The sequence below is a fragment of the Thamnophis sirtalis genome, unplaced genomic scaffold (genome assembly GCF_051295495.1).
Source record: "Thamnophis sirtalis isolate CommonGarterSnake01/CBP01778 unplaced genomic scaffold, rThaSir2_p1.2 scaffold_9, whole genome shotgun sequence".
In the NCBI taxonomy this organism is placed as follows: Eukaryota; Metazoa; Chordata; class Lepidosauria; order Squamata; family Natricidae; genus Thamnophis; species Thamnophis sirtalis.
This window is the reverse complement of record NW_028261389.1, coordinates 48,734,857-48,753,552: the sequence shown is the minus strand read 5'-3', so window position 1 is coordinate 48,753,552 and position 18,696 is coordinate 48,734,857. Positions and strand designations below refer to the sequence as shown.

Below are 18,696 nucleotides of genomic sequence, written 5' to 3'. Positions count from 1 at the left end.
ATATATATTAACAAAGTTGATAAGAAGAAAGTCTTGTAAACTCTTCAGAGAAGTGAAACTAATTAATAAGAAACTGCTGGCCAGCTGTTCCTCCCTTTGAACTTTTATCACTGTTTTTTGCAGAAGAATTAGGAATGTGGCATTGTTACAGAGAATGCACAATCGCCATTTTAGGAGCCAATTTTTTTTTAAGAAAAAAAAAACCAAGTACACGAAGGAAGCTCTTGTAAAAAATGAAGCTAGGATTTTTAAAAAAAACAGATAAAGTTCTCAGATGCGGACTCTGCTTGTATTAAATTCAGATAAATAGTTCAAATATTGTCCTAAGTGGAGGTATCTTACTTTGAGCTGTGGAAACAACAGCTAGAGATTTCCGGCACGGAGATGAGCCAAAAAAGCTGCAAACTTCAAAGGAAAAGCTCTTGCCAGCTGGATCTTCTCTCCCCCTCTTCTTTGCCTGAAGAGTGAGGTATCTGCCAGATGTCTAGGCAGATAACACGACCAGAAACCCAGGGGCAGCTCTGTTAAGCTGCCACCATCAGCAAGATCCCACCCAGGAAGTCTCTTTATTGTTGTTGCTCTGATTTGCTTTTCTTTTTCTCTCCTTTTTTAGGTAGGTAAGTAACATGAGTAGAAGTTAGGTAGGATAGCAAGAAAAAGTCTTTTAATAAAGGGTGATATAATTAAAAGTTAGAATAAGAGATAAAAATAAGAGAAAGAGAATATTAATGTATACATTTTATATAATAAAATAAGAGTTATAAGAAAAAATATGGAATAATTGAATAATGATAGACTGCAACTTAAAATAAAAATGTATTACTATTAGAAATATATAAGTTGGATGAATGTAAAATTATTAATTTTATTAGTTTTATTTGTATTAGAATATATGATACCCAGGTGCCACACCATTCACGCATTATTTTGTTTGTAAAAAAATAAAAAACTTTTTTTAAAATATTGGTAATATTTTTGTTAATTGGCCAAATACAAAGATTTTTCATTTTTTGCAACAGTAAACAAATTTCAGACACTAAATTAGTGAATACTGAAACCTCAGCTAAGAACATGCACATTAGGTGATTAAAATTTTTCACTAATCTGCGTGACTGCAAAAATACCAAGAATATTGCTTTGGAATTGCAAATAAATGTTGCAAATTTGCACATGCAGAACTATGAATAATGAGAATCAACTGTAGATTGAACCAATAAGTAAAGGAAGAGAAAAGCTGCTTCTATATCAGTGGTGGAATTCAAATTTTTTTACTACTGGTTCTGTGGGGATGGCTTGCTGGGCATGGTGTGGCTTGGTGGGCGTGCGAGAAGAGAACAAAAAGAAAGGGAAGTTCAGTTCGGAATATTCCCCTTTCAAGTGTCCAACTCCAGCTCCAAAAAAAGAAAACAATGCGCACAGTATATATAATATTGACTGTCTCAAATGGAGTCTTAAATCTCCTATGGCAGCACAAAAGTTTTCCAAAAATCTTGGGAGCAGGCAGGGCAAGTCCGCCGATATCTATCAGCTGTGCCTCAGGGTAGGATTTCACTCTCCCTCTGTTTCCACCACCTAGGCCGCCTTCGACAACTCTTTATGATGTTAATCCTTCTTCGATTGTTAATTTATTTGCTCCTGTTTGTCGTAAATGCCGCTAAAAGTCCCATTGAAGAGGAAAAGAAAAAAAAAAACTGCCAGAGATGCAGTAACGAAATAGTAAATCCAACTTACTCTTCAAGAAAATTTAGGGCATCCAGATTCACACCAAAAATCCTATGCCAAACAAAAGTGCTGTGTCATGGCTTTGGGGCCGCCATGTGTCCCTCTTCAGACGTCTGGGATCAGGGCTAAGTCTCTGCTTTGCCGAGGAGATCGCACCTCCCCCCGCCTGCAGAGAAGCACCCCTGCTCTTCGCTGAGTCCCTCCGAGACCAGCAAACGGCCGCTCTTTATGCCGCCAGACCCCTGGTTTGTCAGCTAGGCTTCAGAGCTATCTCCAAGCCTGCCGGCATAGCCAATGACATCACCGGAAGTCTATTCAAACTTTTTAAGAGTATTCAACAATCATTCAAACCTAATCATTCAAAAAACATTACTTTTTTCTATTTGTAGATATTTAAGATGCATTCTAGAATGAACAATTGCCTCAATTTATCTTTGATCCTTTCTTAGTCACACACAGTGTAGCCATCGGGAAAGCCATATGTTACAGAGGGTTGCCACTTTTCAAGCAGTTCTGAGAATCAAGCTTCTGGCAGTTCAGTCAGCCCACCTGTTTCAGTTGTGGTGTTTGTGGCTATTGTATAATTAATACCAGTTTGAGAACACCCAGACATCCATGGTGAGCAGCACCACAGTTTTTTCTTAATCTCATATGTAAGCACTATAGCAGTTTTCATGTTCTCATATTCATAATGACATATATAATTGGATCCACATAATGAATATCCAAGAATATTCATTTAATGTAAACTCTTCTAGACTTTAAATGAAAATTATTAGCATCGTATATCTTATTCTGTGTTTTGATGAGTAAAGTTTTGATCCATTATGTAAAGTAGCAATAGCAATAGCACTTAGTTTTATATACCACTTCGTAGTGCTTTACAGGCCTCTCTAACAGTTTACAGGGTTAGCATATTAACCCCAATAGTCTGGATCCTCATTTTACCGATCTTAGAAGGATGGAAGGCTAAGTCAACCTTGAGCCTGTGAGAATAGAACTGCTGGCAATACTGCATTCTAACCACTGCGCCACCACAGCAATTGTAGGAGCCCATTATAACCGTGTACATTTTTCCTTTCCTTTTCTTCTCTTTTCATATGATTTCTCAATTTTCCCTGCTTTTTTCAGGTTTCTCAAGTCAGTGCCCAACAGCCAGTTCAAGGAGAACTCATGCTTCGATATCAGCAACTTCAGTCTCGACTAACAACATTGAAAATTGAAAATGAAGAGGTAAGATTTGTAATATGGGTAGCATATCTTTCTGTTTTGTGCCTTACACATATGATTCATTCCATGTTTTGCAACCATATTACGTTTCTTTGTAATAAACTTTTCATACCTTTACTAAAATAATTCTGTTTATCAAATTGGTTTATAAAGTTCCCTGTGCAACACTTGTCTTATTAGTGATATAAAAGATATACTTGCTAAGTTGGAATCACAATTTGACTTCAAATTTTTTTGCAACTCTTTATAGTTATATATTTTTTAAATTGCATTCCTCTTCAGTAGTGATTTTGCTGTATAGAAATCATATGGACCATTCTGAAGTGAATACAGCTTCATCATGCAAAAGTAAACTTTTCTCACCTATTTAACTGTTTTAGAAGAATGGGATAACATAGAGGACATAAGACTATGGTCTCCATTTGCCAACTGCCTTAACGAGGCTGAATGCTCATCTATAGAGTTCCCTTTTCAAATTATTTTATAATTAAAAATGGTTCTACAGAACTGAGCAAAATGGAACATTTTACCAATCTATTGGGGGGGGCATTGGGGAGAGACTCTTTGTCAAGGAGAAAGAATGTCAGTAGAAACATCCTAGGTCTCTGGATCTCAGCACTATATACTGTAAAAGTATAGCGCTTAATGAGTTATTCTCAGGAAATAATGCACTCTTTCTTGATGCTTTTGAAAGTAGTCCCTATTTATTCATAGCACTTTCATATGTGCTATGAATAGAAACAATGCTTTGTACAAATAAAGGAGAATCTGCGTAGCTGAAGGTTGAAATTAATGGTCCTTGGTGCTCTCTGAGCTTGCTTGTTTTCTTGCAGATATTTCATTATCCTAACTATGTAACTTCACCGGTGCTAGTAAGAAGTGCTGTTTGCTGTCAGTTTATATTTTGGCGACTTGCCCATCTGTGTGAGTAGGGGCAGTCTTAGAGATTCTTTGGTTGAGCTATTCTCCTCTCCACCAATAATCAGCACTCAGGTCAAAATAGATTAACCTCAAGGTCAACTTCAGACCAACAATCAAGTAAGCTATACCCCAATCAAGAAAACTGCCAAAAAGCCATTAGTAAACAGCCCAATCAAATAATCTCTGCCCCCACCCACATAGACAGGCAAATCGCCAGATAATAAACTGACAGCAAACAGCACTCCTTACTAGCATTGATGATGTTATCTAGTAAGGGTAATGAAGCATCTGCAAGGAAACAAACAAGCTCAGAGAGCACTAAGGACCCTTCATAATGCTGTGTGATATTGAAGTGTAGTCTCTGAAAAGAATTTAATTCTTCTGTGAGCTGTTTGGAGAACCCAAGCATGGGAACTTCTGTCCAGTTGCCTGGAGACTGAGAAGAAACTTTTGGCCACGCCTCAGCCACTCGGCTATCTTCAGTTCTTTCTTCTCAGTCAAGCCTAGCAGACATAAGCCAAATCTTCTTCAGTCTTAGGCATTCAGATAGTAGCTATTCCATCTTACTTCTCACAAGCAGCTTCTGGAGATTCGCAGGGAGTCGGGAGGAGCAGTTTCCCGGCTCAGGCTTGAGCACTGCTTGGCTGAAACATCTTGGACCAGCCGCCACTCGCCTTTTTTTTTTTTTTTTAATACCCAGCGATCCCTCCGACGTATTACCTGTTGCTTGGGCACGCTAGTGAGGCAGGAAGAGGCTTTTCCATGTGGGGCAGCCAGCAACAGCATCAGAGGCATTGGGAAGCCTCCAAATCACCATGCTTGTCTTTCCGGCCTGCCACAACCGCATGGAAGACTTTTTGACACTCAGAGTCCTCTGTCCGAGAACTCTGTCATGCTCTGGACATTTTGACACAGAATTAACTGCAGAAGGACTGTGTGAGCGGTCTGCAGAGGAGTTATTCCTCCTCTGCAGGTGGTGAGTGGAACACTCCGTGACTTCGGACCTTTTGGCTGCATCAAGCTTGGCTTGTGGGGTTAGGCCTTGCCATTTTAAACCTGTGCAGCCACATGGAGGCTGCCAGGCCCAGCCAGATTCAAAATGGCGGATTGCCACAGTAGAGAGGCCTTAGAAGCTGGATCCTCCACCAATCGCCCCAGGGGAGCTAAGACCAGAAGTATCTCCAAGTCAATCATATCTCAGGGCTCTTCCTCAAGGGACCCCTCAGCCCCCAATAGGGATGCCCAATATGGTGGCGATACAGGCTGCCATTCCTCCACAGCCAGCATCCCCTCCTCACTCCTCTCCCCAATCGAGACAGGAAGAGGGACAGGATTGGTCCTTGGAAGGTCCCTCTGATTTTTAACCTCTTCATGCTATCCATTTTGAGAAGGATTTCACCCCCTTCGACTGTTTAGCATCAGCAGGGGCAGTTTTTACAGGCAGAACTAGGGAGTCAGTTCCAGAAGCAACCTTTACTCCCACAGCAGCTGGTCTCTGATCAGAGGAAGGTCAGGGCTTTGGCCTTTCCCCCCGATTGTGCATGTACATTTCAAAAGCCATCTCTCAGGGTATAAAGGCTGCTCTCTCTAGCAGAGGCCAACTACATCCTCCCATTCTGGAGCAGGCCCTCCTGCCCAATCTGCAGACCCAGATAGATGCAGATTTGATTTCTCTCAGAGAGCACAACCTCCCTCCTCCATCCATCCATGGCAAGGATTCATTCATTGGGGAAGGTGAGCAGGGTGACCAGGAGTTGTCAGAAGACGAAGGCCTTGCCTGAGATAAGGCCACCTTTACCGGCCTATTTAAACCAGCCTTGTTTAAATCTCTCCTCTACAAGGCCAAGGCTGTGGCCCTGGTGGGAGTTTCACACAAGTCTGCAGCCACGGCCTTATCCTCTCAGGACCCCAGCGAATAGTTATTCAAGCAACCAGTGGCTGAGCAGGATATTATTCCGTCCCCTCAACTGTTCATTGATGTTGTCCAATGCCAATGGAGCCAAACAGGGTCACTACAGCCCTCAGTGGCAGTGATAGAAAACTATATACCACCGGACCGGAATTAGAGGAGCTGCTACAGTGGCCCAAGGTGGACACTCCAGTGGCTTCTCTGGCCTCTTCAACGATTCTTCCATCCAAATTATCAGAGGACCTGAAGGGGAAGGATAAGAAAGCGGAGTCATCATTCCGCAAAACATATTTAGCAGCTGCCTGGGTTATTAAAGCAGTGATGGCCGCATCCTTCTTCAACACGTCTTCTCTCATCTGGCTTCACCAACTGCAAGCCAGGGTTCCTCCCGACAACATCAGGTTGCACCAAAACATTAATAAGCTGGTGGCTGCCACCAAATATTGTCAGCATGTGCTGTTATTGATAGACAACGTGACAGCAAAGGCACACGTGAACTGTCAAGGGGGCACCCACTTCAGGGCTCTCATGTGCAAAGCGGAGAAGCTAGGACTTTCAGCAGAGCACAACGTCCTCTCAATACGGGCAGAGCACATCTCCAGCACTGCCAATATCCATGCGAACTGGCTGAGCAGATCGACCATAGATCATTCCGAATGGCGACTTCATACAGACTTGTTCCAGAGTCTGTCAGAAAGATTTGGTCAGTTGACAGTGGACATCTTTGCAAGCCCACAGAACTCTTACCTTCCGAGATTCTTCTCCAGGTTCCAGACACCAGGGGTAGAAGGCGTCAATTCTCTCTACAGCCCTTGGTCACAGGGGCTCCTGTACATCTTTCCTCCGCTTCCTCTCATCCTGAGGATCATCAGGAAGGTGCTTGCAGAGGAGGCCGAGATTCTCCTTGTCATGCCCCACTGCCCCAGATGCCCCTGGTACGTGGACCTGGAGAGTCATGACCCTGGAGAATTCCCCCAGACAGGGTCTCTCTCATCCAGGGGTCACTAATCCATCCTGATCCTCAGTGGTTCCAATTGACTGTTTGGCACTTGAGAGGAACATCTTGAGATGGGGTGAGTTCTCTGGGAGGGTCATCCAGACTATTCAGGCCTCCAGACGCCAATCAACCAATCAGATTTGCAACACAGCCTGGGTCACCTTCTGCAGATGGTGCACCGGAAGTCACGTGAACCCACTTTCAGTGTCAATGCCTCAGCTCCTGGACTTCCTTCAGGACATCCTAGACAGGGGTCTAGCACCCAACACTCTCAGATGACAGGCATCCCCTTGTCCACGATTTTGGCCGGTGACAACAAACATCCCATTTCGCATCATCCGAGGCTACGCAACTTCCTGAAGGGTTCATGGAACTTGAGGCCCCCCATAGTTCATAGTTATCCCCATGGGATCTTTCCATAGTCCTACAGGCGCTCACGTTGGCTCCGTTTGATCCTCTGAATTTTGTCAGTCTTTAACTACATACCCTTAAGGTGGCCTTCCTTGTGGCTGTGACCTCAGTCAGAAGGATTTTGGAGTTGGGAGCCCTGTCAGTTCAGGGGGATCTGTGCATCTTTAGACCCAGTATAGTCTCCCTACATCTCAACCTGTCATTCACCCCAAAGGTGAACTCATGGTTTCACAGGACTCAAGAAATTGTCTTGCCGGACATTTGCCCAAGACCTACCCACCACCTAGAAAAGTGGTGGCATACCTTGGATGTTTGGAGGGCTCTTCATCGTAATATCAAGAGGACAGCATCTTTTTGAAGAACGGAGTCACTCTTCATTTCATTCCAGCCAGCATCAATGGGTCAAAAGTTGACTCCCATCAACTATCGGGCACTGGCTGAGGGCTTGCATAGCGTTGGCATACAAGTAACAGGCTCGTCCCGTTCTGAGGCATATTACAGCCCATTCAACTCGCAGTGCGGCTACACCGGAAGGTTGGGCCACTCAGGCCTCGTTTGAAGAAATTTGCAGAGCAGCTACCTGGGCTTCATCAGGAATTACAAGCTGGACTTATTTGCCTTGGTGGAAGCTTCCTGTGGTCAGTGAGTGCTTCAGAGGGTTCATTCTTCAGAATGACCCCTGGACTAATCAACTTCCCCCTCTTGAGACTCTAAGCTTGGATATATCCTATGCTTGGATTCTCCAAGCAGCACACAGGAAAAAGACTGTCCTACTTGAATGGTTGTTCTCTGTGTGTTACGGGAGAATCCAATCCACCCTGTGTGACATTGGTCCAGTGTCAGGGTGAGATGAACATATTCTTGGTCAGCGTCTTTGGAGTCCACACCTTCGTCGAAAGACCTGAAGATAGCCGAGTGGCACGGCTAAAAGTTTCTTCTCAGTCTCTAGGCAATCAGACAGAAGTTAACCCATGCTTGGATTCTCCTGCAGCACAGAGAACAACCGTTTAGGTAGGACCAACAGACTTTCTCACAAGAAACATCAATACAGTATACTTCTGAAATAAACTGAAATAAACAAACTGAAGACTATAATTTGATGTATTAATTGATGTTGCCTTTGTTTTGATGATTCAAAAGAGGAATCTATAGAGAAAACTTAGTGAAACCTCATATTTCTTATTTTCACATCCCATAGTTCAATCCGAGATGATTTATCAGAGGATTGATTTCCTTCAATCCTTCTTCATTCTAGTTCTGAAATCTATTTTGATGTGCCTTTCTCTTTGATGAAATGGACTTGTTAACCCCAGGTTAAGAAGACAACAGAAGCTACTTCACAGACAATACAAGATATGGTCACCATTGAAGACTATGATGTTTCTGAATGCTTCCAGCACAGTCGTTCAACTGAGTCTGTGAAGTCAACAGTTTCTGAGACCTACCTGAGCAAGCCTAGCATAGCTAAAAGAAGAGCTAACCAGCAGGAAACTGAACAGTTCTATTTCATGGTATGTTGGATGCTTTACATACTGTGTAATGTGTCCTAGTTGTAGTTGTTTTCTTCCTTGAAATCCCACTATTTTTATTACAAATATTCAGATAAGAAACACAGATCTATGTCTCTACAGAAATTCAGAGAGTACCTAGAAGGAAGTAATCTTATCACAAAACTTCAGGCAAAACATGATTCACTGCAGCGGACTCTTGGAGAAGGTAAATGATTCAAAATACATTACAGACATATATTGAAATTAGGATTTGGTCAGTTATTATAGGTAATGTAGGTTTCTGCTGCATAGATCTTTCTTATTAGATACCTATAGCAAACTCAGAGAACAACAATAATCCAACAATTCAACACTAATAATCCAAACAATTCACTATTTTTTTTCATGATTGCAATATATTTAAATAATAATTTTGATTTGTCCCATGGGTGGGTTTCAACTGGTACGGACCGGTACAGTCATACCGGATGGTGAAATTTAGCATGCCTTCCCATACCCATTGTTCCGGAGGTCCCATACCGGAACGCTCCCTCCCCTGGCCTGCCCCTCTCCTGCCACCCGGTCGCCATTCAATCTCAATCTCTCTCTCCCCACCTGTCCACACCATTCTTGCAATGTGTGGCATGAGGGGCAGAAGCCCCCAAATCCAGCGGGGAGCCTAAGCAAAGGAGGAGGCGGAGAGCTGGACATAGGAAAGGGGAAACCCTAGCGAGGGCTGCCTGCCACCAACTCGACTCCACGCAGAGCGGGCTGCAGAGGGTGCTATAAGGTAGGTTGATCAGGGCAGCGTGCTGGTGCAAGAAGCCACACTGATACTGCTGGAGCTGCGTTGCCCCACTGGGTTGGGAATTCTGCCCCTCGTGCCGCACTTTGCAGCTGCTGGAGCCCTGCACGGACCTCTTTGGGGTGCTGGGCAATCTGGTTCTGGGGATTCCCCCCCCTCCAAAAAAATACTGACCGACCGTCTCGCCAGATCTTGCTGCTTTTCTTTTAAAAAAACGCCTCTCCAGATGATCTTGAAAACCTGCGAGGTTGCTTTGGGAGGGGGCAGACGGGCAGCAGCCTCAGAGCCAGTGGGGAGCTTAAGCAAAGGAGGTGGAGAGCTGGGTGAAGGAAGGGGGAAACTACTGCTACTGCTGGAGCTGCGTTGCCCTGCTGGGTTCGGGGACTTCTGCCCCTTGTGTCACACTTTGCAGCCGCTGGAGCCCTGCACAGACCTCTTTGGGGTGCTGGGCAGCCTGGTTCTGGGAATCCCTCCCCCCAGAACCAGGTTGCCCAGCACCCCAAAGAGGTCCATGTAGGGCTCTGGCAGCTGCAAAGCATGGCACAAGGGGCAGAAGTCCCCAAACCCAGTGGGGCAACGCAGCTCCAGCAGTAGCAGTAGTTTCCCCCTTCTTCCACCCAGTCTCCACCTCCTCCTTTGCTTAGGCTCAGGGGCTTCATGCCACGTTTTGCAGCCGCCGGAACCCCACACAGACCTCTTCAGGTTGCTGGGCAACCTGGTTCTGGGGATTCCCCCCCCCCAAAAAAAATACCAACCGTACATCTCTCCATATCTTGCAGCTTTTTGGGGGTTTTCTTTAAAAAAAACACCTCTCCAGACGATCTTGAAAACCTCTGAAGTTGCTTTGGGAGGGGACAGACGGGCAGCATTTCCCCCCTCCATGGTCCCTGGGCGCCTGCAGCTTCAGAGCCTGCACCCTTAAAGCAAGCCTTTGCACAGTAAAAAAAATATTGAGAGTGTGAGAAGTTCTTAATTACCTTTACTGTGCAAGTTGCTGCAGGGACTGAGGCTGCAGGCGCCCAGGAATGGGGGGGAAATGCTGTCTGCTGCCCCCTCCCAAAGCAACCTCAGAGGTTTTCAAGATCATCTGGAGAGGCGTTTTTTTAAATGAAAACCCCGGAAAAGCTGCACAATCTGGAGAGATGAGTGGTGGGTCTTTTTTTGGTGGGGGGGGGGGTGAACAGACCATGCTGCCAAGGATGGGCACCAGACAGGATGCCAGTGGTGCTGGGAGCCAGGCTGCATGCAGAGGAGCTGGCACCCTGAAGCAGCTCCAGCCCACAAGAAGAGCCCCAAGGGCAAGAGCAGCTACCTTTTCCCGCCACCCAGCAATGCGCCACTGCCGCCTCCTCAACAGGCAGGCTGGGCAGGGGCAGGGGAACAGCCCAGGAAAGGGCAGCCAATGGGGGGTGCTGCCCAGCTGGTCCTCCCTCAGCAGCAGCAGCAAGTTCCACGATGTTTCCTTCAAGGTGAGCGGCGAGCGCGTGCGCCACCGGGCCAGGGTAGCAGGGCTCGCCAGGCGCCCACCCAGCCACTGCTTGACAGGCAGGCGGACGGAGGGTTGCCCTGGCCCAACCAGGAGCTGGCACAACCAAGGCAGCATGTCTTGGGGTGGCTTGGCAGCACGAAGGGCGCCTGACCATTTAGTGTCCAATTTACTGTGTGAATTGATTTATATTGTAATTCCTAAGAGTCAATATATTTCTCTCTTAACAACATTACTTTGCATCTTCTGTTGTAGTATTTATTAACTACATCCCTGAAGCCTCAAACAGTGCCTCATAATGAGTAGAATTTATTATAAACTTTCTGGGCTAAAGCATGGGGCTGCCACTTCGTTCATTATATTACTGAGAAAGCATGTCTTTCATTCCAAATGTGCTCCAGCAGAGTAATTTTTCTAACAGTGGGATTTCATGCATTGTCATGAATCACAGAAAATCTATTTCATATTTTAAATGGGATTTATAATCATGCTGTTGCAGATATGCAAAAATCAAGTTTAAAAGAAAATTTTTATTACCCACAGAATTTAATATTTGACTGTATTGTCTGCTGATGTTTCATGATCTATGTACAGGGATACCTGCTATTTTGCAGTTTTAAGATCAGCTTATATGATTTTTTAAAAATTAAATTGCTGCTTTTAAGACTAGCTCATTAGTCTTAAAATATGATTAAAGTACTATATATGATTGTATTTCTTTTTTTCCTCTTGCACAACCAGAATTATCTTTATGGAAATTGTGCTATGAAACAAAATCTAAGTAATCATTTATGAAAAACAACAATCAGTACTGTTATAGGAACTTACATGAGTAGTACTAAATAATAGAATAGTTAAGTTTCAGGTTAACTATAACTAAATCAAGTTACCATATTAATGTATACTGTTTGCAAAAATGAATTCTTTCCCTATCAAACTACCCTAATTATGTTTATTGAATACAATTTGGATCCCTGATTTTTTATTTGGTAAACTACTGTAGTGGAAATTTATTTTGTTTTTGTTGTCTTGATTTCTACAAATTATCCATCTCTAACAAATTATCCCTCTCTAATAGACAAACTATTTATTTCAGAGGGACTTTTGCAGAGTTGCTAAGTTATACATAATTGAAATGTATAAAGGATATATAGAACATTGTTGGGCTTATATGTACCAGATATTTATATTATTTAACACAAAGTCATATATCTTTTTGTGGCATCATTAAATATTTACTTTCCTAAGTAGAGCTACATGCTAAATTATTTTTAACTTATGAAAGTTGGCAATATGTTCATTCCCCAAAGTATACTGGCAAGCTTTTCTCTCTGTCTGTGAATAATTCATTATGTGTGCATGCACAGGTTGTTAACCACTGGTTCAAATTTTATTTTGCTTAACTTAACTTAATAGCATTAATATTCTTTACTTGCATAAGATACAATGCTTTTTTCTGAAAGTTACATTATAAATAATTGATGATTGAAAATCTGGTTAGCATATGTGTTGTACAGTTATACAAGAAATATACTTCTGGTTCTGTTGGTTTTCAGATTATATTTCTCTTATCGTTTAGGTCACAGAGCAGAATACATGACTACAAGGTAAGTTGTTAAATATACTCCCCTGAAGTAATTTTTTTTGAAAGCTATAAAATAGGAGTATTATGTTTCAGAAAGGCTTAATATATCCCTTATTTTTAAAAAAGGAAGAAACTTTAAGAATAGGGCATTAAACCCTCCAGATTATAATCACATCTCCAATAATTTCCCAATGAGTCTCAATGCCTTCCCCCAGAAAGAAAAATTATGGGTCCTTCTTCAAAATACTGTTTTAATGGCCTGCTTATGCATACACTGATGGTAGATATTTGTCACTAGTATCAGAGCTGTGGTGTCACAGTGGTTACAATGCTCATTCCAGGAGTTTGATTCTAAATAGCTCAAGGTTGACTCAGCCCTCCATCCTTCTGAGGTGGGTAAAATGAGAAGCCAGATTGTTGGGGGCAAGAGGCTGACTATGTAAACCATTATAAAGTACTATGAAGCGGTATAAAAGTCTAAATGCTATCAAAATTCTAACCTCTACATACATTGATTTCTTTTGTCTTATGTGTCTACATCAGTGACATATTTCTTTGTCTTTGTCTTTCTAAGGAAGGAAATCAGCTTCCCAATCAAAGTTCATTGTTTGTTTTACATGTAGTGAATATATGGGGTATAACTTCAGGATTCATTGAAGAGAAGATCTACAAAGAGACAGTCTAGGTGAATAAATTGCATATGGATATCTGGTGGAAGCGTCCATCTTCTGGGTGGCCCAGTGCTCTTCCCAAGGATTGATATGTCAAGTAGTGACTTGTAGATAGCAGGAACAGAAACAGCACATAACAGTGTATGGCCTTCTGGTTAGGCAATTACACACAATTTACCACTGCCTCCTAATCTTATCTTTGGGAAAGAATTATGAGGGTTGCAGTTACATGTGGGGATGTAAAAATATGTAAATTTTGTATATCAATTCACAAACAACAGTATCCTTAAGATGCACTGTGCTTGGGGAAAAAAAAATAGGACTTAAAATTATAGCAAATTTTACAGAAGAAGATAGCTTAATAGTAGCAATATCATGTAGACTTGTATACCACTTCACAGTGCTTTACATCCCTCTCTAAGAGGTTTATAGAGTTAGCATATTGCCCCCAACAATCTGGGTCCTCATTTTACTGACCTCAGAGGGATGGAAGGCTGAATCAACCTTGAGCCAGTCAGGATCAAACTGCTGGGAATCAGCAGAATTAGCCTGCAATACAGCATTCTAACCACTGTGCCACCACAACTCTTAAATAAATAAATAATTTTTTTAAAAAAAATTGAAATTCTTATTTTCCTTTTTTCTACATAACTGCTTATTTTTACTTCAGTCCTCTCTGCTAAATTTCTGGATGGACACAACTAGAAATGAAATAAGTTTTCAATAACTGCTAACTCAATTTATTGGCTCAGTCACTACTTCTAGTTAAAGTGACTGTGCTCAAACATGGTCTTAATTAAACAATACAAAATCTTCCGGAATACATATGCACACATACATGCATAGTATATGAGAAATAATAAAAATAATTGAATTGTCAGCTAGATTAGCATGATCATTCCATTGAAATACTATCATTTTATACGCTAACTTTTGTCATTTTTGCAAGTTCTTTTTAAAGCAATTCATGATTTGTATGTTTTTTTAAAGGCTATTGCTCACAATTTATGCTAGCATAATTGATTTACCCCAAAGAGCGGTTCCTACAAAAATCCCTTGAACATTTTCCTACCCAAAACTTATCCAACCCTTCACTCATGCATTTACCATCATATTGTGTGATTGTTTTATTTATAAACCCTACCTCCCATTACTTCCATATCTGCAATTGCTACTACTGGACTCAATCAATATCTTATTCAACCCATTTATCCAAAATAAAAAGATCTTTCCTAATGTTAGAAACAAACTTGGATGTATCCCACTGAAGAATTCTCAGCCTTAGGTTGAGTTTTTAATATGGGCAAATCACTGTGCAACACGACAAAAAATGTTAATAAAATTTGTAATGCTGTAATTCTCTTTGCCATAATAATTATCAACATTAGAAACTAGTTATAGAAAAGATAAAGAAAATATTTTCACTATACATAGAACATGAGACAAGGAAGAAAACATCTTTGAGCAAAATAGTGCTTGAGAATAAAGCTCTACACATTTATGTACACATTTGTCAGTCCATTTGGATAACAGAATTTGACCTCATGCTCTAGAACAGTGATGGCTAATCTTTTTGTTGTCGCATGCCAAAAATGTGCATGTGTGCACCCATAATGCAATGCGCGTGCAACCCCCCCGCATGCCCTGCCCCACACACATGCATGCATGACCTATGTGCACACCATACATGTGCGCATGACTCCCACTCCTGCACATGTGTGCATCTCCCACGTGCCCTCTGTGCATGCATGGCAGAGACCCGAAAACCAGCTGGCAGGTGGGAGGCATGTACACATGTGCGGTGGAGCTGAGCTGGGGCCACTGCTCACATGTCCACAGAGAGGACTCTGCGTGCCATCTGTGGCCCACGTGCCATAGGTTCGCCATCACTGCTCTATCATTTCCTTTTTTCCATTGGTTAAATGTCTTGCTTTATGCAGATTGTTTTATACCATATGCATGTTCTTATAATGTCCTGATTAAATTCACAAGGAAGATTACATCCAATCATTATTATGCTACTCTGGATCTAAGAAACCAGTATTTGTTTTTATTTTCTAACAACCCTTTAAGCTTCATGAATATCTATATTTTATGACTTTTGTATTTACATTCTTCATCCTGTTTTTATGTACTTTATTTCTAATTGCATTTTACAGCAGAGGACGAAGGAACTCACACACCAGATATCAGGTATACTGCTAATGAACTGATTAACATTATTTTGATTGATTTTTTTAAATTACCAATTATTGGGAACAGTTTGAATCCAGCAATGAGAAAAGAATGCAAGTATTTTTTAACATTTTAATGGCTCAAATATTCTTCATCTAGTGTATTTATAATATCCATTTTATTCAACAAGAGATATAGAGACAGCACTTACATTGCAAGAAATAAATACTTGCAATGACACACTTGTTATGACTTTTTGTGTAACAATCCTACTATATTCACCTGTGAAAATCCTGTTATGAGTTTTTTTTGTCTATGAAGGCAGTTTACAATATCACATAATGTGTTTGTTATATCAGAAGACTTAAACGAAAGCCTTACTTTGCATTTAGATCCTTTGTGGCCTTTTAAAAATTAAAGACATTCATAAACTCTATTTTTAGCATCATTCTTTACTAGTGCCAAGATATTTTCAAGGATGAATATACTTTCCACAAATTTGTCAGGAAATATAGTGACAAGTATAACATTTTATATAAAATGTTCCTTAAAGTTAATCATGTAGAATTTGATAACTTATCAAGAGTATCTGCTACACTCTTAAGATGGATAGATCTTAAGATAGATCTGAAATTGTAAATTCTTTTTGGAATGTAACCATGGGGTATTTTACAAAATTCACAAACAGGTAATGTGAAGAGTAATTGGTTTCTCAGTTCAGGAATGGAATGGAGAACCCTCTACTCCCACAGAGCCCCATATCTCACATTCTCTTTTCCTGTAGCAGTGGGTAATGGAAAAATAGAGTAAAATCTTTCATCTCCAGATAGTGGTTGTTGAAAACAAAAGCTTTTAGAACAAAGTACTTTGACATAAAACTGATCTCCAGAAGACATTCAAGCCGGTAGACAATTCTTACTCTTCCTTAATCTCTGTTTCTGGTCCAAAAAAGGTAGCAAGACTTGCCTTATTTCTAGTCCATGTCTACCCATTGATGAGAGTTCTTTAATCCAGCAGTCTTCTTTCCCTGACATAATAGTGAGGTGATTTTTCCCATTCTTTCCTACAAGCAGCTAAAGAAATCTAAAATTGCTCAACTTCCCATTTCACTAACAGAAAACTTTGCTGGCCAAAGAAGCTTCACAAGTTGAAACCATTTGGATGCATTTGTTCAGTTTCATATTATTTATTTGTTTAAAAGATTTTCATTGCACTTTTCCTCCAAGAGGTTACGGTAGGTTACCTGGAGATCTCCTTTGCTTAATTTCCATGACAACAAACTTGCTAAGTAGGTTGGATTTGTGAAAGAATGAAAAGTACAAAGGCTTCAAGTGCTTTTCTAAAACTAAGGCTGATGATATCCATGGTCTTAGTCTAACATGTTAACCACCATCTAGGTAACAGAATAGAGTGTGAAAGGGAAGGCTGGGAAAGGAATAGCAGCGAAAGTAGAAAAAATAGTAAACAGATAACAAGTGAATCAATTGACAACTTTTCTGATAAACAGCCATTTACCCCAGGCAGAAAGAAACTAGAAAGAAGCATTTCTAATCCTTCAAAGAGATTCAGCTTAATTAACTCACTATAAATGAGAGTCTGATCATCTTCTGTATTTACTAAAGACATCTTACTGAAAATCTGTATGATTCTTGAGTTTTATTTTTTCCAAATTTGTGAGGCTTGACACAAATTCATATATACACAATATATACACATACTGATGTGGGAGAGAAGGAGGGAGGGAGAGAGGACAATTACGTTATTGTACATTACAAAAACATTATTGGATAATGATAATCTGATTTTGAGTCAATTCAGTGATTAGCTATGTGTATATTCCTTTTTTGTTTCATTTTATTAATTATCTTGCTAAGTGCTTTAAAGGACCAATATAAATGATATTTAAAAGAAATAAACTAAAGACCAAAATACACATGAAACCCAAAAGTTGTGATAATTCTATCCCATGTTGACATAATATATTCAGAATCCAACATGACAGGTGTTGGTTTAATTTTTTACTTGTTCCTATTGAATATTATAGGAAAGAATAGGAGAACCATAAAGAGGAAAATAATTTGTCCTATATAAAATGTTTAGTTCTTACTGAAATAATGTCAACAAGTACACTTCTTTATACTCTTTTCCATAGAAAATGAGTAGTTCATTTTCATTTCTGCAAGAACAATAAAGTACTGTTTGGAAGTCAAACTTATAATTGTCAGTTTCACTGGTGATTCAGCCATGGTTTATAAAGACTTCTTCTGCATGCTGGTGAATTCCTACTTTTGGGAAAAAATGTCCCTGCCCACCTATCATAATAACAGGAATTTGGATTTGTAATACAGAGAAATTAGCATCATTCTGGTTCATTCAAATTCAAGAATGCTCTTGAATATTAAGTGACAAAACTATCAGGCAGAAAAGAAAAAGAACTATTGTTTTCCCAGTAGCATCTGATGCTTGACTGCAGGATTCCTTCAAAGAGTCATGAAGGAAACAGAAGCGCCTTTGTATTAAGAGTGTAATAAACTGCAGTTATCATTCTTTGGAGAAAAAGTTCGTGATATTCTAGTAAAAGTTAGGAATTCTAACAGTGCTTTCTTGTTGATTTTTAAAAGCCCTCTGCAAGAGCTTTGTAGTTCAGACAATTTCTGAGGACCTAACAGGATCAGGGCATACCAAGTGGTGGTTCCACACAATGGGAGGTGCAGTTGGGAAGCATCTCCTCCTAGCCTTGACTCTCCTCACTCCCACTTGTGATGAGGGGTGAAGGGCTATTTCAGACTATTGCATTACATTGTAATCCTGGAAATGTATATGTATTCAAATTTATATTCAATATTCAGATTTCTGGAAGCACAGAGAGGAATTTGCCCCACTGTATATTGAGGGGGGCTGTGTGGAGAGGGTTTCCTAAATCCTTGGGAGTGCCTATTAGTCAAGATTTCACCTGGAAAATAACACGTCCCTAGTGATTGGCAAGGCCCAACAGAGACTTCATTTCCTTAGAGTCCTGTGGAAAAATCAGGTGAAACAATGGCTGATGACCTCTTTTTATCAGTCCACCATAGAAAGTGTCCTCACATACTGCATTACAGTATGGTACATTGATTTAACTGCTGCAGACAGGAAGGCACTACAGAGAGTGATCAATTCGGGAGAAGAAACCATTGGTTGCCCTCTGACACCACTGGATGACATCACCAGGTCTTGCTGCTTTAGCAGAGTAAGGAAGATACTCAGAGATAATTCACACCCTGGTCAGTGTCTCTTCACACTTCTACCATCAGG

At 41.0% G+C, this 18,696-nt stretch overlaps 1 protein-coding gene across 1 annotated transcript in view; it reads left to right on the top strand.

Annotated features, from left to right (window-relative positions):
• SRGAP1 (SLIT-ROBO Rho GTPase activating protein 1) overlaps positions 1 to 18,696 on the top strand; it is a 178,919-nt gene that overhangs the window by 133,877 nt on the left and 26,346 nt on the right. The window contains exons 8-12 of the mRNA XM_014053233.2: positions 2,854 to 2,955; positions 8,504 to 8,701; positions 8,822 to 8,906; positions 12,551 to 12,578; positions 15,387 to 15,420. Of these exons, the coding sequence (XP_013908708.2) occupies positions 2,854 to 2,955; positions 8,504 to 8,701; positions 8,822 to 8,906; positions 12,551 to 12,578; positions 15,387 to 15,420 (447 nt within the window). The remainder of the gene's footprint in view (positions 1 to 2,853; positions 2,956 to 8,503; positions 8,702 to 8,821; positions 8,907 to 12,550; positions 12,579 to 15,386; positions 15,421 to 18,696) is intronic.